Source organism: Artemia sp. Qi Xiang Cuo, chromosome 2, assembly GCF_049724085.1.
Source record: "Artemia sp. Qi Xiang Cuo chromosome 2, ASM4972408v1, whole genome shotgun sequence".
Taxonomy (NCBI): Eukaryota; Metazoa; Arthropoda; class Branchiopoda; order Anostraca; family Artemiidae; genus Artemia; species Artemia sp. Qi Xiang Cuo.
In genome coordinates, this window is record NC_142795.1 from 42,227,556 (window position 1) to 42,254,586 (window position 27,031).

The 27,031-nt window shown below is 38.6% G+C and overlaps 1 protein-coding gene across 1 annotated transcript in view; it reads right to left on the reverse strand.

Annotated features, from left to right (window-relative positions):
- Positions 1-7,357: 7,357 nt before the first annotated feature.
- LOC148955249 (DNA topoisomerase 3-beta-1-like) overlaps positions 7,358-27,031 on the reverse strand; it is a 39,251-nt gene continuing 19,577 nt past the window's right edge. Inside the window, exons 5-6 of the mRNA XM_089108123.1 lie at positions 17,941-18,158; positions 7,358-7,777 (exon numbers count right to left, since the gene is read on the reverse strand). Of these exons, the coding sequence (XP_088964249.1) occupies positions 7,408-7,777; positions 17,941-18,158 (588 nt within the window). The 3' untranslated portion in view covers positions 7,358-7,407. The remainder of the gene's footprint in view (positions 7,778-17,940; positions 18,159-27,031) is intronic.

The window sequence follows — 27,031 nt, forward strand, 5'->3', positions numbered from 1 at the left end:
TCAAAAGGGGCTCATTCGATTGGAAATCGAGAGTTCTAGTGACCTTTTTAATAGTCGAAAGTGATTAGAGAGCAACGAGCCCCCCCCCGACACCCATCATTCCCACAAACACATCCAATTAAAATTCTGAGATAGCCATTTTGTTCAGCGTTGTTGATTTCCAGATAGAAAATATGTTTTTGAGGAGGATACTCCCCCATAAACCTCAGGGAAAGGGTTGTAAGATATGCCCTGGGGGCACATAAGGTTTTTATAGAATGCGTTGTCGTAGAAACGTCAAAAAAGGCTAATTCGATTGGAAATTCAAAGGGCTAGTGCCCTTTCTAATAGCCAAAAATGATTGGAGGGCTATTAGCCTCCCCCTCCCCGACGCCCATCATTCCCTCAAACCCAGCTAATCAAAAGGTTGAGATAGCCATTTTTTTCAGCGTAGTTGATTTCCAGATAGAAAATATATTTTTGAGGACGACACTCCCCCACAGCCCTCAGGGCAATGGTTTTAAATTATGCCCTGGGGGCATATGAGGTTTTTATCGAAGGCGTTGTCGTAGAAACTTAAAAAAAAGCTCATTCGATTGGAAATTCAAAGGGCTAGTGCCCTTTTTAATAGTCGAAAGTGTTTGGATGGCAACTAGCTCTCCCCCCCAGCCCTTCAGTCCCCGTAACACATCCAATATAAATTGGGAGATAGCCATTTTGGTCAGAGTTGTTGATTTCCAGATAGCTAATATATTTTTGAGGAGGACACACCCCCATAACCCTCCGTGCAATCATTCGAAGTTAGACCGTTGGGGAACAGAAGGTTTTTATTTAAATCTTTGTCGAAGAAACTTGAAAAAGGGCTCATTCGATTTAATATTAGAACGGCTAGAACCCTTTTTAATGGTCGAAAGTGATTTGAGGGCAACTAACCCCCCTCTCACGCCCACCATTTCTCAAAAAACATCAAATCAAAATTTTGAGATAGCCATTTTATTCAACGTGGTTGAAAGTTTTAGAAATTAGGTCTTTAAGGATGACAACCCCTCCCCCCGCAGCACTCAAGGCAAGGGTTGTAAGTTATGCCCTGGGGGCATATAAAGTTTTTATTGAAAGCGTTGTCGTAGAAACTTCGAAAAGGCTCATTCAATTGAAATTGAAAGGGCTAGTGCCTTTTTTAATAGTTGAAAGTGATTGGATAGTGACTGGCGCCCCTCTCACGCCCGCCATTTTCCCAAACATAACCAATCAAAGTTTTGAGATCGTCATTTTGTTAAGCAGATTTGAAAATTCTGGAAATTATGTCTTTAAGGATGAAAAGCCCATTCAACTCAGTGAAAGGGTTGTAAGTTATGCCCTGGGGGGCATATTAATTATACATGGAATTTTGTCATAGAAATTTCAAAAAAGGGTCATATGATTGGATATCGAAATTGCCCTTTATAATAGTCAAAAGTGAGTAGACAGAAATTAACCCCCATCGTACGCCCACCATTTCCCCAAAACATTCAATCAAAGTTTAGAGAAAACCATTTTCTTCAACGTCGTTGAAATTTCCGGAAATTACTTATTAAAGAATATCAAACCCCCCAGAGTCCCCAGGGCACAGTTTTTAAATTCTGCCCTTGTGGCATATAACATTTTTATAGATAGAGTTGTCGTAAAACTTCACCAGGGGCTCATTCAATTCGAAATTGAGGGGGCTCGTGCCCTATTTAATAGTCAAAAGTGATTGGAGGGTAACTAACCCCCCTCTCATACCCGCCCTTCCTCCCCACACATCCCAGGGCACTTTTCAGATAGCCAGGTTGTTCACCGTAGCATAAAGATCTGAACAGTAGATATTTGAGAATGAACCCCCCCAGCACTTAACGCCAGGGGGGGCAGTTATGCCCTAGGGGCATATAAGATTTTTTTTTGAAAGTTTAGTCGTATAAACTTCAAAAGGGCTCATTTTATTGGAAATTGAAAGGGCTAGGGCCATTTTTAATAGTTGAAAGTGATTGGAGAGCGACTACCACGGCCCTCTCATGCCCACTATTTCCCCGAACACATCCAAACAAAATTTTGAGATAGCCATTTTGTTTAACGTAGTTGAAAGTTCTTGAAATTCAGTCTTAGGGAATGACAACCACCCTAACAGACCTTAGGGTAAGGGTTGTAATTTATGCCCTGGGGGCATATAAGGTGTTTATAGAAAGCGTTGTCGTTTCCAAAAGGGCTCATTCGATTGGAAATCGAAAGGCCTAATGCCCTTTTTAATAGTCGAAAGTGATTGGAGGGCAACTAGCCCCACACGCCCATCATCCCCCCAAACAAATCAAATACAATTTTGAGATATCCATTTTATTCAGCGTAGTTGATTTCCAGATAGAAAATAGGTTTTTGAGGAGGACACTCCCCAACAACCCTCGGAGCAAGGGTTTTAGAGGGCATATAAGAACGGTGGTGGCACAATGTATCATTTATTATTTTTTTCCTTTAGAGCAGGGCATTTCATATGGAAGGGGACGTCGTAGAAACTTCAAAAGGGGCTCATTCGATTGGAAATTGAGAGTTCTTTTTCCCTTTTAAAGAGCCGAAAGTGATCGGAGGGTAACTAGCCCCCCCACGCCCATCATTTCCCCAAACACATCCAATCAAAATTCTGAGATAGCCCTTTGGTTCAGCGTAGTTGATTTCCAGATAGAAAATATATTTTTGAGGAGGAAACTCCCCCATAGCCCTCAGGGAAAGGGTTTAAAGTTATGCCCTGGGGGCATATAAGGTTTTAAAAGTAGGCGTTGTCGTAGAAACTTCAAAAAAGGCTCATTCGATTGGAAATTCAAAGGGCTAGTGCCCTTTTTAATAGTCGAAAGTGATTGGAGGGCTACTAGCCCCCTCCCCCAAAACCCAGCATTCCCCCACACCCAACCAATAAAACTTTTGAGATGGTCATCTTGTTCAGCGAAGTTGATTTCCAGATAGAAAATATGTTTTTCAGGAGGTAACTCCCCCAAACCCCTCAGTGCCAGTATTATAAGTTAGACCCTTGGGGAACAGAAGGTTTTTATTGAAATCTTTGTCGAAGAAACTTAAAAAAGGTCTCATCCGATTTAAAAGTAAAACGACTAGTACCTTTTTTAACGGTGGAAAGTGATTTGAGGGCAACTAACCCCACTCTCACGCCCATCTTTTCCCCAAACACATCCAATCAAAATTTTTGGAGAGCCATTTTATTCAACGTAGTTGAAAGTTTTGGAAATTAGGTCTTTAAGGTTGACAACCCCTCCCCCCACAGCCCTCAGGGCAAGGGTTGTAAGTTATACCTTGGGGGCATAAAAGTTTTTATTGAAAACCTTGTCGTAGCAACTTCAAAAGGGCTCATTCAATTGGAAATTGAAAGGGCTAGTGCCCTTTTTAATAGTTGAAAGTGATTGGAGAGCGACTAACGCCCCTCTCAAGCCCACCATTTTCCCAAACACATCCAATCAAAATTTTGAGATATCCATTTTGTTGAACATAGTTGAAAATTCTTTAAATTAGTTCTTTAAGGATGATAAGCCCCTCAGAGCCCTCAGTGCAAGGGTTGTAAGTTATGCCCTTGGGGGCATATAAAGTATATATAGAATGTTCTTATAGAAATTTCAAAAAGGGCTCATTTGATTGGATATCGAAATTGCCCTTATTATAGTCGAAAGTGAGTGGAAAGTAATTAACCCCCCTCTTACGCTCACCATTTCCCCAAAAACATTCAATCAAAGTTTAGAGATAGCCATTTTGTTCAACGTAGTTGAAAGTATTGGAAATTACGTATTTAAGGATGAAAAACCCCCCAGAGCCCCAAGAGCAATGTCTTTAAGTTCTGCCCTGGGGGCAAATAAGATTCTTATAGATAGAGTTATGGTAGAACTTCAAAAGGGGCTCCTTCAATTCGAAACTGAGAGGGTTAGCGCCCTATGTTATAGTCGAAAGTGATTGAAGGCTAACTAACCCCCCTCTCCTACCCACCATTCGTCTACCCACATCCAATCAAAATTTTCAGATAGCCATTTTGTTCAACGTAGTAGAAAGTTCTGGAAATTAGATCTTTGAGAATGACACCCCCCCCCCAGCACTTAAAGCATGGGTTGTAAGTTATGCCCTGGGGGCATATAAGTTTTTTTTTGAAAGTTTTGTCGTAGAAACTTCCAAAGGGCTCATTTTATTGGAAATTGAAAGGGCTAGGGCCATTTTTAATAATTGAAAGTGATTGGAGAGTGACTACAGCCCCTCTCACGCCCACCATTTCCCCAAGCACATCCAATCAAAATTTGAGATAGCCATTTTGTTTAACGTAGTTGAAAGTTCTGGAAATTCAGTCTTAGAGGATGACAACCACCCTAACAGACCTTAGGGTAAGGGTTGTAATTTATGCCCTGGGGGCAGATAAGGTTTTTTATAGAAAGCGTTGTCATTTCCAAAAGGGCTCATTCGATTGGAAATCGAAAGGCCTAGTGCCCTTTTTAATAGTCGAAAATGATTGGGAGGCTTGACATTTTTATAGTAAAGATCGATGTGGGTATAATGTATTATTTTTTGTTGTGTTTGTTGTACCAGGGCAACACGACCAGGGCGATTAGACCAGGGCACTTCGTATCGAAAGAGTTTTTGTGGGAACTTCGAAAAGGGCTCATTCGATTGAAAATAGAAAGGGCTGATGCACTTTTTATAGTCAAAAGTTATTGGAGGGCAACTAATCCCCCTTCCACTCCCACCCTCCCATTATGTTTAAAAACTAAATTTTGCCTTAAGATTAAATCAAAATGCACTGTGATAATGCTAATTCCCAATATGGCATCTCAGCAGCATCCCAAGAACGACTGAGGGTATTATGTTCAAACTTTCGGGGCTACTTCTGCTCTTAAAGTTTAACCAAATCAAAATAGCATAAGTGTATCCAAGCTATCGAAGAAAGTAAGCAGATTTTGTTGCGAATGGTATCAAGTTTTCCCTTTCAGGTCAACTAGAGGAGGTATGAAACTAAATTAAACAGTACTATTTGTGTCCAGATTTTTAAAAGGGTGTATGTTGTTAAAATTGCTGAAAAATTTTCTCCAGCATGCAAATAGCAGGCTAGATTATAAAGTCTAAAAAAGCGAAAAGATTCAAAGTGTTATTTTCCTTTTCCCTGAAAAGACTATGTCAATATAAAACAAACAGAAATTAATTTAAAAAACTTTTTCCACAAAATAAGTTTTTCAAAGAAAAGTACTCCATTAAACAAAAAATGAGCAAAAATAAAATAAAAAAATCTACCAAGCGTGAAACTACCACAAATCAGCATCAATAAATAAATAAGACCCAAAACGAACAGAAATTACAATAAATAACCGAGTCAAACTCAAAACGAGCAGAAATTAACATAAGTTGGGCGCAAAACCTCTATGCCTTCCCAAGGCCAGAACAAAATTTACACTTCACTGAAAAAAGACAAATGAATGTGCAATGTCAGTTTAATATACATATACTGATATTTTGTAATCAAAATGTTAATATTATTTGATTTATTAAAGTTACAAAAGTAAAACCATTTATATTTTTTTCAGTAAAGTGCAAATTTTTTTCTAGATTTGGGAAGGCATAGGGGTTTTGAGCCCAACTTATGTTAATTTCTGCTCGTTTTGAGTTTGACTTGATTATTTATTGTAATTTCTGTTCGTTTTAGGTTTCATTTATTTATAAATACTGATTCGTGGTAGTTTCACGCTTGGTAGATTTTTTGATTTTATTTTTGCTCATTTTTTGTTTAATGGAGTCCTTGACCTTTCTTTGAAAAACTTATTTTGTGGAAAAAGTTTTTTTAATTAATTACAGAGAAATGGCTAAACTTACAGTCACAATTAGTATATGTATAAAAACTAAGATTTTATTTTATCTAAATTGTATAGCCCCATTGAAAGCTATAAGGAACTTAAGAGAAAGTAAGAAAAAGGAAGCATATTTACCCATTAAATTAGAATTTAATGGGACCGTTGATTCTAATCATGGTATATTTGGTACAGCTTTTCAAATCTTCACAGTCTACATGTGGAAAGGTGAAAAAAAGAAGCGAAACCAGTTGCTTATTTTTTTAAAATGACCGTAATACCTGTAAACCATATTCGCCACCCTGAGATGTCAATTTGAAGAGGTATTTTCTCATGCGAAGATTAGTTTTAAATCTACAAAGATTTATATTTTTGCTTCGGGCTTGTCTTCGGCAAAAATATCTTCTCTTCTGCTGACATTTCTAAATATAGAGAAGGGAAGAAAATTTTGGAAACGTAAATCCTGACCAGATCTAAGAGTAAAAAAGGGCCGAATAAAACCAGAATATACGGGAAAAACTGGACTGTGCGGCAGAATCTTCATGTCTACCACATTGTACCAGAACCTCTAAATCGTATCAAAATGGTATAATTGCATCGCGTTTGGAAAGCTATGAATGTCTGTAATTTCCTAAAGACATGTCCTGCATACTTCCCTGCCGTTTTATGTCAAGAGGCGTTAATGGGTCATGCCATGGTCATTAAAGTGGTCAAGTTTGGCTCTAAAATGGGAGAAGTTCGATAGGGTGAGCAAGATTTCCTAAATATCTTCCAAGGAAATTGTCTAAAGATAGTGTTAAGCACTCGTTTGACTGACCGTGTATCAAACAGTGAGCTCAACGAAAAATGCCATTCGACCCAATTTTCTTAAGAAGTAATGAACGAAAGGTTACGATAGATAGATCACATTTTGTAGATGAAGGATGACGTATAATTAAAGATTGAGCTTTTTTGCCACCTATCTGGGACCAAACCAAAAGAAGGTCGTACCGCTAAAGGATGGGAGAAAGTCTCAAGAAAATATTGAAAAAACCGGAACCCCATAGGAGGGGATAAAAAGTAAATCTTTGAATAGACTGGAGTGGATGAGGAACGTGCGGAGCTAAGTTGGCGTCGAGCGGCTTGGTGTCACGGTGAGTTTTTGGTAGGAGTAGTAGTATGTTAAGTTCCCCATCGCGAATTTTCTAGGATAAGTTTCTAGTATTGAGCTGACTTGGATGAGTTTTGTTGTTTTTACTTTCCTGATTAGAGCTGTCTATATTCAGCTATTTTGATGGCGATGTTTTTCGGCGGTGATGTCTTTGTTATTACTATCTTGGAATGTTGAAGATTCACCTTATCTTACCTTTCCAAAGTTATATGGAGTCACTTTTTCGTTTCAAGCCTCCAGCGATAAGTTTTAAATATGTTGAGTAGCATCAGATGAATTTCCTAAGAAAACAAAATAGGTTACGTTTGCATTTCCTGAATTTTCTTTTTATCGATCAACAAATGATTAAGGCTAAAATTCAGTTCTTTACTGATCTTTTAAACACAACAGAAGCTTTTCCAATGTACCAAAAATTTATTGAGTAAGCACAAATAAAAATCAACAGTAATTTTAAATAACATGCGCAGTTAAAGAGGCAACTTTATCTTTCGGCTTTGATTTGCCTCTACCCAGACCTTTTGCACCACCTCTAGCTGTGGAAGCCCCTTGACTTTCTGCACCACCTCTAGCTGTAGAAGCCCTTTGACCTCTTCCACGCACCCCACCTCCAGAAGACCCTTGACTTCTTCCACGCCCACCACCTCTAGAAGACCCTTGAACTCTTCCACGTCCATTGCCTCTTGAAGACGAACGACCTCGTCCCCTACCAGTTCCACGGTTAGTTTTGTAGCGTCTTTCAATGAGGTTTTTGCACTTGGGACAATTTAAACGCGTTACTTTACCACCAACAAGCTTCATACATCGTTGGCACTTCTCGCACCTGTAAACAAAATATATTCCTTTAAACCATTCTCCAATTGATAATTGATTCCAATACACTGATTGAGTATTTATTACGCTGATTTGTGTTGAAAAAAGATGTCATAAGTCTGCTAAAAAGTTGGTCGTGGGGTAGGAAGGAGGGAAAGACAGTCTCAGACGGTCTACACGCTCAATTTGGTCTTACAATAATAAAAACCGGAAATCCTTGCATGAATCCTTAAAATAAGGTGCAACATACCTACCTTTCCGCTGAAAAGTTTTGTATTCATTCAGTTTAAGCAAGCTGCTACCTGCCAACGTTACCACAAAAGAAGATGGCAATAGTTGGGGGGCAAGTGCAGATTATATTTCACTCATTTTTACAGCGAGTCGGTCCGTAGAACTTGGCTCGTTTTCACACTGAGTCAGCATTTAACTAATTTTTGTCAACTGAGCGTGGACTTAAATTGTTTTTTTTTTACTAAATAAAGAATTAGCTCGCTTTTGCACTGAGTAAGGACTAACCCAATCTTTGCAGCCTGCACCAACAATATTATATATTTTATGGACTTTGCTCGTTTTGCACTGAGCCAGAACATAGTTATAAAAAGTTAGTTACGAAACACGCAGTTACGAAAAGACCCAGGGGGTTGGTAATATGCGCGGGCTGATTACACCAGTACATCCACTATTTATGGCATGATTGAACCAAGGTATTTAAATTACTTGACTACCTCAATCTGGCAGTGATTGAACACTAGGGGCGAGTACCATTTATCGTTGGTCATCGCTTTCGTCTTCTAGATACTGATCTTCAATCTCATTCGAGCAGCTGCTAAAAATACTCTCTGTAGCATGTCCAGCGTTTCCAGGGGAGAACTAAGCATCAGCAAGACATCGCCCGCGTAGTCCAAATCAGTGACGTTGAAGTCAGGGCTCAAATTAATTTTTTTAACACAGCCTCCGATGGTTTTCGATAAAATCCAGTCATTTCGAAGTTAAAAAGCTCTGGGAGATGATGTAAACTTACTTCACAATGAAGTCAATATCAAACCGACATGAGGGCATCCTATTGCTTTGGATCCAGGTGCCTGTGTTTTTAGGATGCATAGATTAAGCGAACGATCTTGGGCGGTACTCCATCTTCCAGCAGTTCCATCCAATTCTCACAATAGATAGCCGAGTCAAATGTGATGACAAAGTCGATAAATACTGCAGTTGTTATTGGTGATGTATGACCCCTTGTTCGAGGATCGATCTTAGCATGAAGAGCTGATTAATTCATATCTTGCATGCTCACAATATAGCGTGATTAGGTGGTTTGTCGAGCTTCTTGCAGATCTGAACCGATTTAGGAGAGCAATAGCAAAGATACTCGGAGTTATACTAATGAGGAATATACCACAGTAGTTTTCGCAATTAGTTTTTTCACTTTTCTTAAATATAGGGATAATGATTGAGTCTAGTTATTCCTGGGGAAATTCTTCTTGAATCCCAGTCGTATTTGAAAGGTTTCTGATGTCATGGAGCTAGGTTTGCGCATTTTTTTTTTTTTTTGTCATGGAGTTTGGGGGACCTTTGTAATTTCCACTGGGATCGAGTCAATTCTTAGGGCTTTGTGCAGCTTGAGTTTATTGATGGTTGCCTGTATCTCTTGCAAAGCTGGTGATCCAACATCGACATCATGATTGAAGCCATTGTGACCGGTTCTATCTTCCGTAGTGAACCGATTAAGAGAGCTACTGCTACTGGCGGAAATTTGCTGATATTGAAAGGTTAAAATATGAGGGTCGTTGCTCATGCTGTAGGATTAAATATTTTTGAAAACTATTGATCTATCTTTCTATAATATCGCCTTGTCACGTGAGAAGGGCACGTTCATTGCTTCTTGTCAACGCTGCATGTTTCTTACTGTTACCAGAGGCTTCTCCGAGAAGTTAGTAGAGTTTTGTTGAATCTGAGTGCTGTGCAGCCTTCTCTATATCTGTTGCCATTTAATCGCAAAATTTTTGGCGGTCTGAACTTATTTATGGCGTTGCTTTCTGAGGTTTTTGAAGGCAGACGACACCCTATTGTTGCCAAGTTACTGGTTCCTTGACGTCGGATTGATCGTCTCTTCAGAGATCCTTTTTTGCGCTTCCATTTTCTTTTCCGACTGATATTTTCTTTATTTATTGACTTATACTAATCCTCGATATATCTGACTGGCCCATAAGAGTCTTGCGAATCCAGAATGCTGAACCAATTAGGCAGTTTAAGTAGAACTGTTCCAGGATTCGTTTGCCTTCGAGGTTCCCTAAATCACACCTTAGGCACTTGTTTTTTGTAGCTAGTTTGAGGAATATGGATGACTTCACTAGTGTTGGAGTCAGCGTGAGCACCTCTACAGGCACTATAATTCATTATGGACCTTCTCAATTGACCGGATATTAAAATTTCCTAAGTAGTTAATACATTTAATGTGCAAAATCGCATAAAATTTCGTCTAACTGAAGTTCATGTTTTTAGCAGTACTAATAAACAAGCTTTACTGTTCATTCTACTCCAAAAGGAGCACCTTAGCTACGCTTCGAGTTAAACTGAGATAGACCTGTGCAATCGCCTCGACTGACCGTAACAACACCAGTTGACGTTTGCTTTCGCTAGGATTGACACCAAACTAAATAATGAGTAGGTGTGATACAATAGTGACCAGATTATTGGACAACATAGTGGATGGAGATTATGATCGTGAAAAATGAAGAAGGTAATATATAGCACTTAATCAGGGCCAGGACCGTCAAGAAAAGCCTAAACTCAAGAAAAGGGGATCGCAATAGCTGGTACGTATTATTTAACACACACTGCCCTCAATTAATAGCCAGTTATAACATTTGGCTGATAACTTTAAAACGGGGAGAATTGGTACATTTGTCTCAAATTGGCAGTCAATAACCAGGTATTGGAATATTGTAGTTTCAGGTTATAAGACTGAATGTGAGAAAACAACATTGAAAGTTTAAAAATAAAGAACACAAGTTTTACTTTTGAAGAACTACAGGTTATAAGAAAAGAAGTGTATACTTGATTGCATAAAGGTCTTACTGTTAAAGTTCCGAGTTTAGAACAAAGGAAATACTTTGTATTTCTCATGCTTTTATGGTCCCGAAGGAAAATGGTTCTTCATCATTTATGCTAAATTTTAAAAAAGCGTTAAATACGACCATTTTAAAATGGGAAGTGTACAATCTACTGTTTAATAATGACAAAAATTGTTACCTGGCCTCTGTACACCTTATCGATTTATATTATTCATGTCCTGTTGATTTCATGTTCGTATATGGTTTTGTTCTGAAATATGTTGTTGCTATGCTTACACATTTTTGCCAAATCGGTTATAAATAGCCTGAGGGTTTTTATGAAACTCTTTAAACCCGCTTCTCAGTTCTCCCTACTCTGACGAAGGGGTTATTTATCAGTTGTTTACATGGATGACTTACTCATTCTGTGAAGGTTACTTTTAGAATGTCAATACAACTTACGAAACAGTGAAATTACTTCAGAGTTGGGGTTTGTGATTCACCTGGAAAAGTCAGTTCTTATTTCATGTCAATAAATAGAATTTCTGGGATTTCTGTTAGATTCATGATCAATGCGTATTTTATTGTCGGAAAGAAAATTCAAAAAGTCTAAGATTTGGTTTCAAAGTTTACTAGTTGAGGATTGACTACGATTGGAGAATTGGCCGAAACTCCATGCGTTCTTGTTTCAACCTTTCCAGCAGTGGATACTGATCGAAGAGCAAATCTTGGCTCTCGGAGCCCCGAGTTTCAAACTCGTGCTCGATATGGCTCTCGGAGCCCTGAAATTAGTTCTAGGAACGTTAGATCTAGCTCTCGGAGCCCAAAAATAGGTTTTAGAACCACCAGAACTGGCTCGGCGTGCCCCATGAAAATCGATAACAAAAAATGACAGAAAGCAGAAGGCTTCTCCAGAAAGGCCCAAAAGCAAAAGATTAAAAGAAAGCATGTCAAATGTAGGTATATTTAACAAGGTTTCTGAAGAACGTTCTGGTAAGAAGGAGGGGGTCCAAGACCCATAAAAAACTGGCCAAAATGTAAACATAGCTTGAAATAGGTCTGGAAATAGCTCTTGAAAAGCTTGAAATAGCTCTGGAAATAGGGAAGCTAAAGGATTTATTTGAGCGCCACCCTAGGCCTACGAATACCAATGAAATTGTTGTTCCCAACGCCTACCCCCGGGCACTGGGGGGCTGTCTTGACACCAAAGTTTTTGTTATCTGAACTTTGAACTATTTTTATCAAAGGCAAATTGAGAAATTTGGCCTACTTTTTCATCACAGGCTAAACAGAGGAACGCTAAGGCCCTTCATGTGCAGCGAACTATTGTCCACTCAACCTTTTGTATTTTAGAGGTAGAAAATGCGATTCTTCAGCTTGGAAATCGTGACATTAAAGAAAAGGTCGTCAAAAACCTAACAGATAAAGTTCACATGCTTAGCCTTACCGTTTATGATCTCAGTCTTAAAAGACATCATGCATTGAAATTCAAGTGAGTTCAGATCCCATGATAGCATTAGCTTTATGCGCTCCTGAAGCCAAAGTGACGAAAGTCCTCCAATCACTTGGAAGACCAAAAAACGTGCAAGGGGGCCAACTGTTATTGCCGCTGACAGAACGAGCCCCCTTGTACAAACTATCGCAGAAATTAGGGTCCTTGTTTTACCGGAAAGCAAAGTTGTTCAAACTTCGAGTACTAAAACACTCACAGGGTGATTTTGGGGCCAAGCACACTTTAACATCCGAGGTAAGTTCGGAACTACAGCGGGGATCGGATATTACCAATTATTCATCTAAAACAATTGACTAAATCAGTTGACACACATTTGTGTAGTGATGCATGGAAACTAGGCTAGGTACTTGTTGAGGAATATTCCATGAAAACAACCACAGATAAATGGTCTTCAGAAGAAAAGTGATTTTACATCAAGGCCTTAGAAATAAAAGCTGTTTATCTGGGATTAAAAAGTTTGCCCAGCATAGCAAAGGCATGCATGTTCGGCTGCGTTCAGAAAATGCAACACTAGTGGCATGCAAAAATAAAAAGAGATCAAAATCTGAGTTTAGTGGTTATTTTTCAAATAAGGTCTGACAGCTGGTATTGCAGGGAAAAGGGTGGATATGTGCAGAATATTTGCCTGAAGTGGCTTAATATCGCTGATAAAGGATCACGAAAATTTGATAATGAAAGGAATGGGAATTGGATTCTGGAATATTTGAAATGTAAACTCTGTCGTATCTCAGTGGATAGACATTGATTTGTGGTCAACAAGTTAAAATTTTGAAATAAACCATTTGTTTCTTGGAAAGCAGATCTGGAATATTCTTTTGTAGATGAATTCACAATGAGTTGGAAGCCTCATTTCTTTTACGCATCTCTCCCTCTTTGGCTTGATTCTTAAGTACCTTCAGAAGGTAGAAAGAGATCAAGTAACTAATATTTTGATCTTTCGAAACTGAACCACACGAGTTCATTATCTTTTACTATTAAGGCTTTTAGTATGAATTCCCAAACTTCTACCAGGCGATATTTCTACCTTGTCTCTACCTAAAAAAACTGACCATCCATTGTTCAAAGCGTTACGTCCAGAAGCGTGTGTCGTCTCTGGAAAGGTTTTTTCCACCAAGGAAATTCTCCTTCCATATTCGATATCATCATGGATGGATGGTAGGATTCGACTAAGAACGGGGTTCACATGAAAAAGCAATCGACTTTTGTGGAAGAAAGGGATCCATCCCCTGGAGGCAACTCTACTGGAGACCTTTACCTCTTTTATGGAACCTTTTCACTCATGTGTTGGATACAGCGCTATTAATACTGCAAGCAGTACTTTATCGGCAATTTTACCAAGCCTTCAGTTGGGCAGTGATCAAATCACAAGAAGATCATGAGTGGTGTCTTTAATAATAGGCCTGGTCTTCCCAAGCTTTCTAGTATCTGGGATGTAAAACACATATTCGATATCTTTACATTACCAGCTTCGTATATCGAAATTCTTCAACCAAAGACACAAACACAAAAATTAGCAGTTTTATTGATTTTATCGGCTTATGAAAGAGTTTAGTTTTCTTGCTAGCTTGTCAATTAATAATATGATATACAATGACGATGTAAGTTTTTTGCTTGTCAAATCCATGTGTTGTTAAAAAGAACGAAACATGAAACCATAAATTAATCGTTAACATCGGTCTTTTGAAGAGTCTTCCCTGTGTCTGCTGAAGCACCTAGCTAGTTATATTAGAATGACATCATATTTGAATAGAGACGGCGCATTTTTTCTTACATACCGTAAGCCTCATACTGCTGCGTCAAAGTCATCCTTTTCTAGAAGAAGTGTCATTTCTTGCAGGAATAGATCTCAGTGTTGTGCTCTTAGATCTCAGAATGGTGCTCATAGCACCAGGTCTGGCTCAACGTCCCACCTCAAAGCAAGAGTAGTTGGTGTGGATCAAATTGTAAGATATGTAGGCTGGACAAATGTGAAAACGTTAGCAAGGTTCTACAATAAACAAATTGAAAGTGGACAACAGTTATTTGTTTTTGAAATTACTCATTTTATTTTGTTATATTTGAAATATCTTACTATAAATTAATTTTGTACAGTAGTCTTTTTTTACGAAGGCTATTATTGATTATTCGCGCTGGATTAGCTCATAATGAACTTTAAAATCTCAGTTTAACTCGAAGCGTAGCTAAGGCGCTCCTTTTGGAGTAGAATTGATAAATTAAACGAAAACTTACCAAGTTTGAAGTTTGATTGTTATTCTACTCCAAAGAAGGAGCGCCAGCGTAGCTGAGAGTTCAACTGCCCTCCCAATTTCTCTTCCCGTTGAACTCTCAGCGTTTCATCATAAGCTTAACCACCGCATATTATAATGACTTTAAAATACTGGTGTTGTTTTGGTCAATCGAGGCGATTGCACAGGTCTATCTCAGTTGAACTCTCAGCTACGCTGGCGCTCCTTCTTTGGAGTAGCCTAATAATGGTCACCCTAGCTTTAGTTTGCACTGCCCAGCAGTTCGACGAGCAATACAGAAAGCTTATCCTGAAACCCGAAAATGAACGAACTATCTATATTTTGCCGCAATGTTTATGGCCATAATGCTGCCAAACTGGACTATGTCAAGAACTTGTGCATAGCACATAACATTGTTTGCGTCCAAGAACACTTGTTAACTACCGATAACTTTGGGCTTATTCAGTCAATTCCTGATAAATCTGTGCACATTCATGAGGCTAAGCGCTCCAGTGCAAGGGGCCGCCCTAGTGGCAGACTTGCGATATTCGTTGACGACAGTATCGACTGTCGTAAACTTGAGCCGTGTGAATTCTACCTAGCAGTCGATTTCCCTGGCCCCAGTGCTTTCACGCTGGTCAATTTCTAACTATCAACTAACATGAACATAGATCTCAGTGAAGAAAGATATACCGAGGCTTGCGGTTAACTCGGAAGACTGCTCTGCAAACTGGGGAATTCGCGGATTTTAGTCTGCGGTGACTTCCAGTGTGAACTTCTCTTGAAAGGACAGTTATAAGACGTTCTTATGACATTTATTCCGAGTGAATGTACTCTTTACACTAAAGATCACAACTTTACGTTCATTCACAACTCAGGAAGCACAAGCAATATTGATCACGTCTTTTCAAACTTCACTATCCCCTCGCCAATGCAGGTGGATTCAGAGCATACAGCAAGTGACCATCTCGGTCTCAAGTTCCGTGTTCCTTTTAGTCGCGCAGTGAAATCAAGAAATCGAGGTTACATAGAAAGACGCGAGTGGAAAAAGATTAATATCAGTCGACGTATCAGTCGACGTGTGACGAAATTTCGGGCAAAATAAAAGTTCCATTTCAGCTTCTGGTCAATGGGTGTGATGACAAAATCGCACTCAACACATATTGTGCTGAAATCACCCACGCGCTAAAAGTTGCTGAGTCTGCATCTGTACCTACTGCAGTTATTAAGAAAGGTACTAGGAAAAGGGGATGGAGCGACCATCCTTACGTGAATTATGCTAAAAGGAGGTCTAAGATGTGGTACTCAGTGTGGCGCGAATCCGGCAAGCCTAGGTCAGGTACTGTTTTCAATCTCTTTCGTAAAACAAAAAGAGAATACAAAGCATGTGTGGATGTGCTTAAAGTGGAGGAAGCAGAAACTGCTTCGAAAGAGGCTATCCGCGACCCGCAAAATATGTGGAAAAAGTTTTCAAGTAGTAGAGTGCAGCCAAAGCGTTGTGCCACAGTACCTGAAGAACAGTGGTTAGAACATTATTCGAAGGTTTTCGGGTCAAAAAATATTCCTTTGGAAAAAGAATATGATGAATCGTTAAAATTACGACTTGATTCGCTTCTAAAACAGAGAAATTATTTTGTGGTTTCTAAAAATAATATTTCAAGGGCTGTTAGCCAGTTAAAGGGTAACAAGGCTCCCGGTCTTGATAGTGTTAGTGGTAATCATCTACGCAATGGTTCCCCGCTTTTGCTTCAGCATCTGCAACTACTATTTCAGATGTGTATAGATTGTGCGACCGTTCCTAACTCATTCTGTACCGGGGTTGTTACAAATATCCTCAAGAAAGGAAAAAACGCGAATGAGTGTGGAGGCTATAGGCCTATTACTGTCTCAAGTACGCTGAGCAAAGTGTTGGAAAGATTGGTTCTTAGCGAAATTGTATCGAAATGTGTTATAGAACACAGATAGTTTGGATTTCGAAAATATCTCAGTTGTGCTTTTGCCCATAGACTTCTAAAGTGTATTCTTGCTAAGGCTGAACTACTCGGGTTGTCCGTGTATGTATGTAGTGTCGATATTTATGTTGTATTCGACTCAGTCATCCAGTCCGCCGTCTTCCAGACCCTGCTAGATGCTGGCGTGAACACCCATATAGTAGCTATGCTATCCTATTGGTACTCTAATAGCTATATAAGAGTGAAACTCGGACTTGAAAGACTTAGTGCGCCAGTTAAACTAAATAGAGGGCTTCGACAAGGCTCAGTTCTAAGTCCGATATTATTAAACACTTTGACTTCTAAGGTTACAAAACAAATATCTGGTGGGCTTAGCCTTGATCTTTGTGATCTGAGTCTAATAAGCTATGCCGATGATTTACTTATGTTGAGTTTTTCTCTGAGTCTATTGCAGGATAATTTAGATAAGCTTGTATCTGGCTATAGAGCTATTGGTCTGCAAGTTAATGGTAAGAAAACTGAATTTCTGGTTTTCAACTCAATGAAACGGGATGCACCAGAACCAACTGTTTCAGTAGATAGCGCTACTATTGCACCGTCTTCGTCGCTTAAGTACTTGGGTCTTCAGTACGGTCGAGATAAGAAAGCAACCAGAATTCTTTACCTTGACACCCTTGTGTCAAACCTACGAATTAGCTATGCTAAACTGGCCCCCCTGAAGTATTCATACAATTGGCAAATTTTGGCGAGGCTATATAGAGCGGTGGCACTCCCACATATTCTTTACCTGTCCCCTGTATGGGAATGGTTTACGGAAACAGAGCGACTAAAGGCTAGATCTGCGTTCTGCAAATATTTAAAATTTCTGTTACGAGTACCGCTGTTCGAGAGAAATACACTTCTCTTGGACAAGTATCTTATTCCAGAGCCTCGTGAAGTTGTGGTAATGCATGAAACCAATGCTAGAAAAGGTGCACTGGAGCACCTTTATGATTTCCTTCCGTTCCACGTCATGTACGAGTTGTTAATGTATATAGTATATATAATCTAATCCTTTATTTTTGAAGTAATGTTTCTTTTGTTTTTCCCTTACTCCGCCATGTTTTTGTTTTATTGGTGGGCTAAAATAAACTATCTATCTATCTATCAATTACAATCAAACTTCAAACTTGGTAAGTTTTCGTTTAATTTATCAATTAAATTCTCCAAGTTCTTCCATTTTTTCCCTACTTTTATTATCTAAATTATATATAAGAAAGAATAACCAGCCAAGAATGTCACTCATCTCCTCGCTTCTACTTTAACAAATATTTCCTCTTGATAGGATATATCTAGAAAGAGTGGACCCATCATAGACATAAAATTGGACTTAGCCTATTACAAGCCTGGGAATAGGTCAAAAGGGTTAGCACCATATCAATATTAGGACCTACCTTGAAACGTTTTTTCCCATGTCACTCAGTAAAGTAAAACTATCCTTAGACACTTGATCCATGCTGGATATATTCTTGACGAAATGGAGAAATTTCAGTCGAAACAACTCCAAATTATGTTTCAAAACATCTTCAAACTCCGCTTTACCCTTTGCAATCAAGGTCAGCTGCTCTTCGACTGCAGAACGCATTGTTGGTAAAACAAGATCAGGATCAATCTGCAAATACAAGAAAGGAAATTGAAAGCATAAGTTGTTCATTCAAACGGCTAGCCTCACACCAAGAGATACAATAATGCCTCACAATTCCCTACTTTTTATCTGCAGTTTTGTCAATCACGAAGAAAACAAAAAATTAACTAAAAATATATAGCTTTTCAGAGCGATTTACAATAGCCTTTGAAATTATGCGGAGAACTTTTTTTGGTGGAACAGTGGATTGATATTCACCTGGTGACAATTGGCCCCAATTTAAATCCTAACTGCCGCGGGACCTACGCTGCGAGCTTTGTAGCTTAGAAGCACCGTCAATCGACGAATGATTGAAAAAAAACTTTTTCGAAAAATGGCTTGGAAGCCTTGTGGATGTGTGCATTAATCTGTTTTCATCCTGCTTTGACAACCTAGATACAGGACTTGGTTAACAGCTAGATTTGATCAAGTTCAGAAATTTTCTTCATCTACAAGTTATAGTGTAACTGATTTTTTTATTTGTATTCAATTATCTCGTCGACCAGGTGGCTAATTCCACGAAAGAAAGACAGGAAAAATAGAATTAAAATCTGTTTTCAAATTATAAAAAGAGACTGAATCGTATTGTCCAGAATATATTAATAGTTTTTCTAGAGATGTGAAGCTTTTTACTGCAACAGAAACCAAGAAACATAGATATTGTAGTCAGCAAGAGGGGCAAATAAAACAAGGATATATCAACCTTAGCAATCCAAGGCAAAACAGCAATGTATATATTTCCATGAACAGTTCCCTCGTTGGTTCAACGGATCCATGCTTTCACAAACACATATTTCACAGGAGAATACGGTTGATACTTCATTGTGAGTTGTAGGGGGATTATCCTGCAGCATGCTTGAAAACAATTTACCTACAATGCTGCAAGCGAATGTTTTGACTAAGAGCAACTACTCTTTCTCTTGTTCTCAAAATTGACCTCGACCTGTTTTTCCTCAAAAGTAACAACAAGCTCCTGATGTTGCACGATTGGATAAAATCTTAAACTCGCCATCTAAGCGCTTCGATAAGAAAAACCCTAATTTAGAGCTTACTGGGATTAAGGTAAATGCCTTTGTGAAACCCATGAAGAGTTTCTCAGTTGCTTAAAATTCCCCATGAAGACGAACAGACACTGAAGTGGCGTAATACCCTAAATTAATTCCCAAGCCTTACCTTATTTTGTAAAGTCAACTTGGCACAGAACTATTGTAAAATTAATTTACATTGTACATACATGTGGTTGTGACTCTAAGTTCGGGAAAATTGCCTTCCATTTTACAAAAAAAAAGTATAAAGAAAAGGAAAATGTCAGGTCCAAAAGGTTAGAATTCTTGCCCTTTTCGTAAATAAAGTGACGAATGTACACATCATAGTTTGTTCAGGTATAAACAGCTTTCAAATATAAGAGGGAGCAGATTTGAGAATCGTAACAACGATTGACTTCTATCTGTCTTAATTTTAATGTAGGCTAACCAAAGTATTTAGTCACCTGTGCCAATTTTATTATTTAACTCAATAGAATGATCCTAGTTTATGATGTTCCCATTTTTGTAATTTATTATTTGCAATTTATTACATTCTTGATTGTGAGTTCAGAGGAGACACTTCTCCTGTGAATTATTTATAATCTGGATACCACCAATTTCGCAACCTAACCTGTAAACAAATCGTGAATATTTCCTGATTTTGATAAGACTTGAGGATATTTTGACGTAAGTTGACCCATTAACCTATTCAACCTATTAAACCTATAACCTATTAAACCAGATTACTGGTAATTTTCTCGTTACTGTTGATTATTTTGAATTTATTGAGAAACAAATTCAAATTAGTGTTCGAATTTGTGATTTTGAATAGTTCAAATTTTTGGAAAAAAGGAGCCTCCAAAACAACCTCCTGACAGATATGAGTGAGCGACCATTTCAACCATTTTCAAAAGCCCCAGCTAGAACCCCCCCCCCCTAAAACTGTGTCTGTTCCAGCGACCACTCTGAAGGGTATTCGTACTCTAAACAGGGATACCACCCAATGTCCATCATCCTCAACAACTGATACTGAAAAAGACGAAGAAGACTTTAAGACAGTAAACTCGGCCAAGCGTAGAAGACAGAGAACAAAAAGTCCACCAGATTCAGCAATAATACATCAAACCGATACCACGAACAACTCTTTAAGAAATCCTGCCGATTCCCCGGTAATTATTCAACTAGTTCCCCAATCTGATAATCGCTTGTTTAACAACTGGGATCTACCAAAATTGCGAGTTTCCCTTTTCATGACCATTCGTTGCAACTTTAATATGAATATAAACAGATCAGGAACCCTAGATATCCTTTTGAACAATCCCACATCAGTGAAGAAGGTAATGGAGCTGAAAAGTGTTAAAAATATTGTTGTCACAGCCCGTCTGTGGTCCCCGACCCCGATACAAACAAAGATAGTACTCCACAATGTCCTTAAATCATTTCTAAACTCGGACCTGATGGAAGCATTGATGAACGAAAAAGGTGAATGTATTCCGGTCTCTAGTGTCCATACCCTTGGTCGCAAACCACTGAAACCTCAAACTTTAAAGCAGTGTTGTTTGAGCTTCAAGGACAATTTAATATTGACAAAGTGTTCCTCTTTGGCCAACAAAAATCTTTCAAGCCATAAAAAGAAAAGCCATTACAGTGTACTAAATGTGTAAAGCTCAGACACACAGATAAATACTGCAGAGAGGATTCCAACATTTGTAGGATTTGCCTAAGCAAGGACCATAATGAGTCAAACCGTCAATTTGACCCAATATGTACTAATTTTAAGGGCAAACACCATTCCCTAGATAAAGGAAACTGTCCCAAATATAAACAAAGGGCAGAGATACTAAGAATGGCAAAAGAGCAACAACTTCCAATCCCTTTTGTAGCAATGCAAGTCCCAAGGACACCAATAGTCCCCTGACCCCCAACAGGCCCCAGGCCACCAGCAGCCCCTGAACCACCAACAGGCCCCAGGCCACCAGTAGCCCCCAGACCATCAGCAGCCCCCAGGACACCAACAGTTCCCAATGCTTCCCTTAGTGTTGAAAATTTTCAGAATAATCTCATCCGAGATAAAACTAATCAATGGTTCCCCGTGATACCAAGTGTCCCCCAAAAAACCCTAAAGAACCTCCTTTTGGAAAATCCTGCGCAAGGAAAGACATCAAGACCAACAAAACTACCTGGAATTACTCCCCAAAGATTTCACATGGTAACTCCACATGCTTTGGAAGATGAATCAACCGTATACTTTAAATTAGCCAGCTTTACAGTTACCTCTATGCTCATCTCCCAATTAGAGTTCCCCAATCAGTTGAAATGCATTATTCTGAAGAATTTGGCAAAACCGACTTCGGCGAGACCATAGTCTCAGAAGTAGAAATTCAAATTGAGACTGTTTTAAGCCAACATAGGCCTCAGAGTTTAATTGAGTCAAGTCAATCACTCAACAGCAACGGTCAACAATGACTTGCCCATAACTGTATTATTCCCGTGCATAGTAGCAGACATAGACTTAAACCCCCGTCTTATGTGAAACACTGCTCTTTCATAAGAATTAACTTACAAGAATATATAAGATTACAATCTGATCCATCCTGCTTTTCTAACCAAAGTGACCCGAACCCCACCCTTACTACTCTGAAGCTATCTACCAAGATTTTTCCACAGTTTCCTAACATCATACTTTGCAATGCCCTGTCGCTTGAGAACAAAATTGAAATTCTGGACAGTCACATGCGAGATAATAATATCGCTGTTGCATTCATAACTGAAATCTGGAATGTCTGCCGAGACCGTGTTTTGCTTACTGGAAACTCATCTGAGTTTGTGACCCTTCACGATCATGGAATAAATGGAACAGGTGGTGGTGTTGGTATTTTTTGGCGTAAGGACGTTCCTGCGTCTGTGCTTTCAAATTTTGAACTAAAAAACAATGACTTTGAAGTGATATGGCTTTAATGCAAATCCGTAAAGCTTTCCCGGTCAACCTCTTGTCTAATTTTTGGATTAGTGTATTACCCTGAGAGCTCATGCTGCCGCAAGGAACTCGTTTCATACCTGCAACATTCTGTTGATGGGATCAGGTCCAAATATTCTGCCCCTGGCATTTGTATTCTTGGTGATTTTAACCAGACCAGTAAATCATGGCTTAGCTCATCATTTCGCCTAAAACAAATGGTGAAAACTCCTAAGCCTATTTCGGGCAGTACCCTAGATCTAATCCTCACAAACTTTGATAGTTATTATATTGATCCAAAAACCCTAAATCCCTTTGGCAAGGCAGACCATTTGATTATTGTATGGAAAGCCAAGCATGCAATGCCTAAGCCAAAGCGCCAAAAAATTACCTGTCGTCCTTTATTAGACTCCAGTATACGCTCATAAGGTCTGTGGCTGACTGAAGAACCATTTGATGAAATGTATGCTGAAAGCAACATTCACAAGAAAGTTTATATATTCAGTAACCTATATAAAGAGTACCTTGACCGATTCCCAGTAAGAAAAAGTGTATAAAGTGGAAAAGTGACAAGCCCTGGATAACCTCGTCATTAAAACAGCTTATCCGCGAACGGTCCCAAATTTCTGATAGAGAAAGTCTAGCTGCTAAAAAGCTGAGGAATAGAATAGTGAAAGAAAACCGTAATGCTAAAGTCAACTATGTTAAAAAACGGATTGAACCTCTATTTTCTACTAACCCCAGGCAGTGGCACAAATCTGCAAAAAGAATAGCCGGGAAGATTCAAAGTGACGACCTTCTTATTTATAAAGACGACGGAAATAAGCTCTAAGCTGAGGATCTTAATATGTATTTCAGCTCAATTCGTAGTACCCACCCTGCCCCATCCAAAAGTTAACTTGCTAGAATTCTTGAACAGTGCCCACCAAGTCAGACCCCAACCCTTGAAGAATTCTCAGTCTACAATGAACTGCTCAAACTCAAACCCAACTCTTCAAACTACCCCAGTGAACTGCCTGTAAAATTATGTCGTGAATATGCTATTTTTCTCACTAAACCAATCTGTCGCATCTCGAATTCTTGTTTTGCTGAAGGAGTATTTCCTTCTGTTTGAAAAACTGCATATGTGAGAGTTATACCCAAAACTAAACTTCCTAAATCTCCAGAAGAACTGAGGACTATATCTCCCACCCCTGCCTTCGCAAAAGTGTTTGAGGCATTTATTACTCAAGCAACACTCAATGAGATTTCCACAAACAACGACAAATACCAGTACGGGTGTCTCAGAGGCTGCAATACCACAATTTATCTAGTCTGCCTGCATGATACTTTAGTAAAATGGCTTGACCAAAAAGATACCATCGTTTATCTTGCCATGGTGGATTTTCGCAAGGCTTTCGCCCTTATCTTCTACCCTATTGCTCTAATGAACTTAAATCTAATGGGGGCGAATAGACTAACAGTTCAGCTAATCGCTGAATTCCTATTCAATAGAACACAATGTGTGTTTGCTCTATTTGAGAGTGATACCCTGCCCTCGTCTGGTACAATTACGTGTGGTGCCCTTCAAGGCACCAGATTGGCTGGGTGCAAATTTTTGGTTGTGATAAATTTTTTGCTGAGGAACTAAGACCAAAGATATAAATTTGTCAATGATCTTTTAGTTTTACTTAATTATGAAGCTACAAATTCAAGTGTTATTCCTTGTTTCCCCCACGACCTGATGGAAATGTTGAATAAGGAGGTTGAGCAAGCTAATCTAACCATAAACTCCACCAAATCAAAAGTTATTCGGTTTAACCCTCTAAAACGTGATTTTGATGTTCCAAAACCTCGGTTCCCCCTGTCCAACAGTGCCAAATTACTAGGTGTAATATTATCATCGGACTAAATTACACACCCATGTGGAATCAGTGGCATCGAAGGCATATAGTGCCCTTCAAACCATTATTACAATGAAACGTTTTGGTTTTTCCAGAGACCAGTTAAGAACTACCTTCGTGACCTTGTCCGCCCCCACCTAGAATATGCCAGTCCATTGTGGGGTCCTGCAGTGCAAAATTCCCCATCCTTATCTGAAATGCAGAAAAATGTACAAAAACGCACAGATAAAGTGATCAAACAGTTCGTGGTAACGAACTGTAAGTAAGGAGCGACCCGGCTCAATGGTAGCCGAAACTCTAGAAAACAGTATTTTGATACAAATAGATACATCAAAAGAATCAAATATTAATGATGATTTCAAATGTATAAGTTTCATCACGTTTAGTATTACACATCAAAAAGTTACGCGCCTGAGAAAATTTGGCTTACTTTAGGAATAAGGGGGAAAGACCCTCTAAAAGTTATTGAACCTTAATGAAAATCACACCATCATATTCAGCGTATCAGAGAACCCTACTGTAGAGGTTTCAAGCTCTTATCTACAAAAATGTGGAATTTTGCACTTTTGCCAGAAGAAAGATCACGGATGCGTGTTTATTTGTTTTCTTGTTGTTTTTTTTTCTTTTTCTCAGGGGTGATCGTATCAACCCAGTGGTCCTAGAATATCGTGGGAGGGCTCATTGGAACGTTTATTAAAAGTTATAGTGCCCTTTTTAAGTGACCAAAAAATATATCTCAACTAGGCACCCTCCCACGCTCATTTTTTCCCAAAGTAATCCAATAAAAGTTTTAAGATAACCATTTCGCTCAACATGGTTGAAAATATTATAACTATGTCTTTTAGGATGACGTAATCCCTCGAAGCCCCCAGGGGGAGGGCTAAAAGTTATGAACTTTACCCAATGTTAACATATAGTATTGGTTATTGGGAAGTATACAGACGTTTTCAGGGGGAATTTTTTCTGGTAGTGGGTGGTGGGGCTGGGTCAGGGGTTATGTGGGAGGATCTGCTCATGAAGGAGTTTTCATGGGGGAAGGGACATTGCTATGAAGGGGGCGCCGGATTTCCCATCATTATTTTTTTAAAAATCAGAAATTAAATATAAAAAAACAAGTTTTTCAACTGAAGGTGTGGAGCAACATAAAAACTTAAAACGAACAAAAAATAATAGCTATATCATTGGGCTTATATTTTAATGAATGCTGCACTCTTTAAGTTACAGATTTTTTTAACACCTTCATAAGGTATTTTCTTTCTCATTAACAATATGCATTAGTATAGGGTAATTTTTGAACAATTAGAACCATATTTTAGTTTCCGAGTCTAGAGGGAGGTATTTACTAGAGAACAAACCCCCTAATATACGCATTAAAAATATATGAATATAGAAGTTCGTTACGTAATTTAATTCGTAAGTTACGTATATTTAATAATAATAAAAACGTTCGTAAATAAAATTCAACAAGTTTCCAGAAAGCCATTTAATCAAATAAAATTAAGATTAATATACAAATTTCGTTTTAATTATTCATGCACGGTGAGCCAAAATCAAAACCTGCATTAATTCAAAAACGTTCACAAAAGGAATAAAAATAAAACAAGTTTTTTAAACTGAAAGTAAGGAGCGACATTAAAACTTAAAACGAACAGAAATTATTCCGTATATGAAAGGGGCTGTCCCTTCCTCAACGCCTCGCTTTTTGCTCTACAGTTTGACTTTCTAACGACTCAATTTTTTTTAACAATAAAATTGTGTTTTATTTGCAAATTTTTTTTAATTAACTTTAACGAAAATCAAACCATCAGACTCAGCTTATCAAAGAAAATAATTATAGAAGCTTTAAACTCCTAACTGCAAAAATGTGGAATTTTGCATTTTTAATTAACTTTAACGAAAATTACACCATCACATTCAGCTTATCAGAGAACCCTATTAAAGAAGTTTCCCGCTCCTACCTGCAAAAATGTGGAATTTTGCATTTTTTGCTCGAAGAAGGATCACGATGCGTGTTTTTTTTTTCAAGGGTGATCGTTTTGACCCAGTGGTCATAGGAAATTGTCTGAGGGCTCATTCGAACGGAAATTAAAAGTTCTAGTGCCATTTTTAAGTGACCAAAAAACTGGAGGGCAGCTAAACCCCCCCCCCCCCCACGCTCATTTTTTACCAAAGTCACTTCATTGAAATTTTTAGATAGGCATTTGTTTCAGCATACACGAAAAATGAAAGAACTATGTCTCTAAGGATGACTTTGCCCCCCACAGTCCAAAGTGGAAGGGCTGCAAGTTTCTACCTTTGCCCATTGTTTACATATAGTATAGGTTATTGCGAAGTATACAGATATTTTCCGGAGGGATTTCTTCTGATAGGGGGGGGGCTGGGGGAGGGTTTTACATGGGAGGATCTTTCCATAGAGGAATGTTTCATGGGGAAGGGAATTTTTCATAGGGGGTGCCGGATTTCCCAGCATTATTTAAAAAACGATCAGAAATTAAATTTAAAAAAAAAATGTTTCTTCAACAGAAAGTAAGGAAGAATATGAAAAGCTTTACTAACAGAAATTATTACATATATTAGGGGGTTCGCCCTGTCGTCAATACCTCGCTCTTTACGCTAAAGTTTTTCTTAGTACTTTCAAAAGAGCTATTTATTCTAACTAAACGGCCTTTGTGATTTTCAAACAGTTCGTGGTAACGAACTGTAAGTAAGGAGCGACCCGGCTCAGCGGTAACCGAAAGTCTAAAAAATAAAATTTTGATATCAATACATATATAAAAAGAATCAGATTTAAATCGCAATTTCAAATATATAAGTTTCATCGGGTTTAGTTTTACCCATCAAAAGCTACACGCCTGAGAATATTTGGCTTATTTTCGAAAAAAGGGAAAAATATCCCCTAAAAGTTATAGAACCTTAATGAAAATCACATCATCATATTCAGCGTATCAGAGAACCCTACTGTAGTGGTTTCAAGCTCCTATCTACAAAAATGTGGAA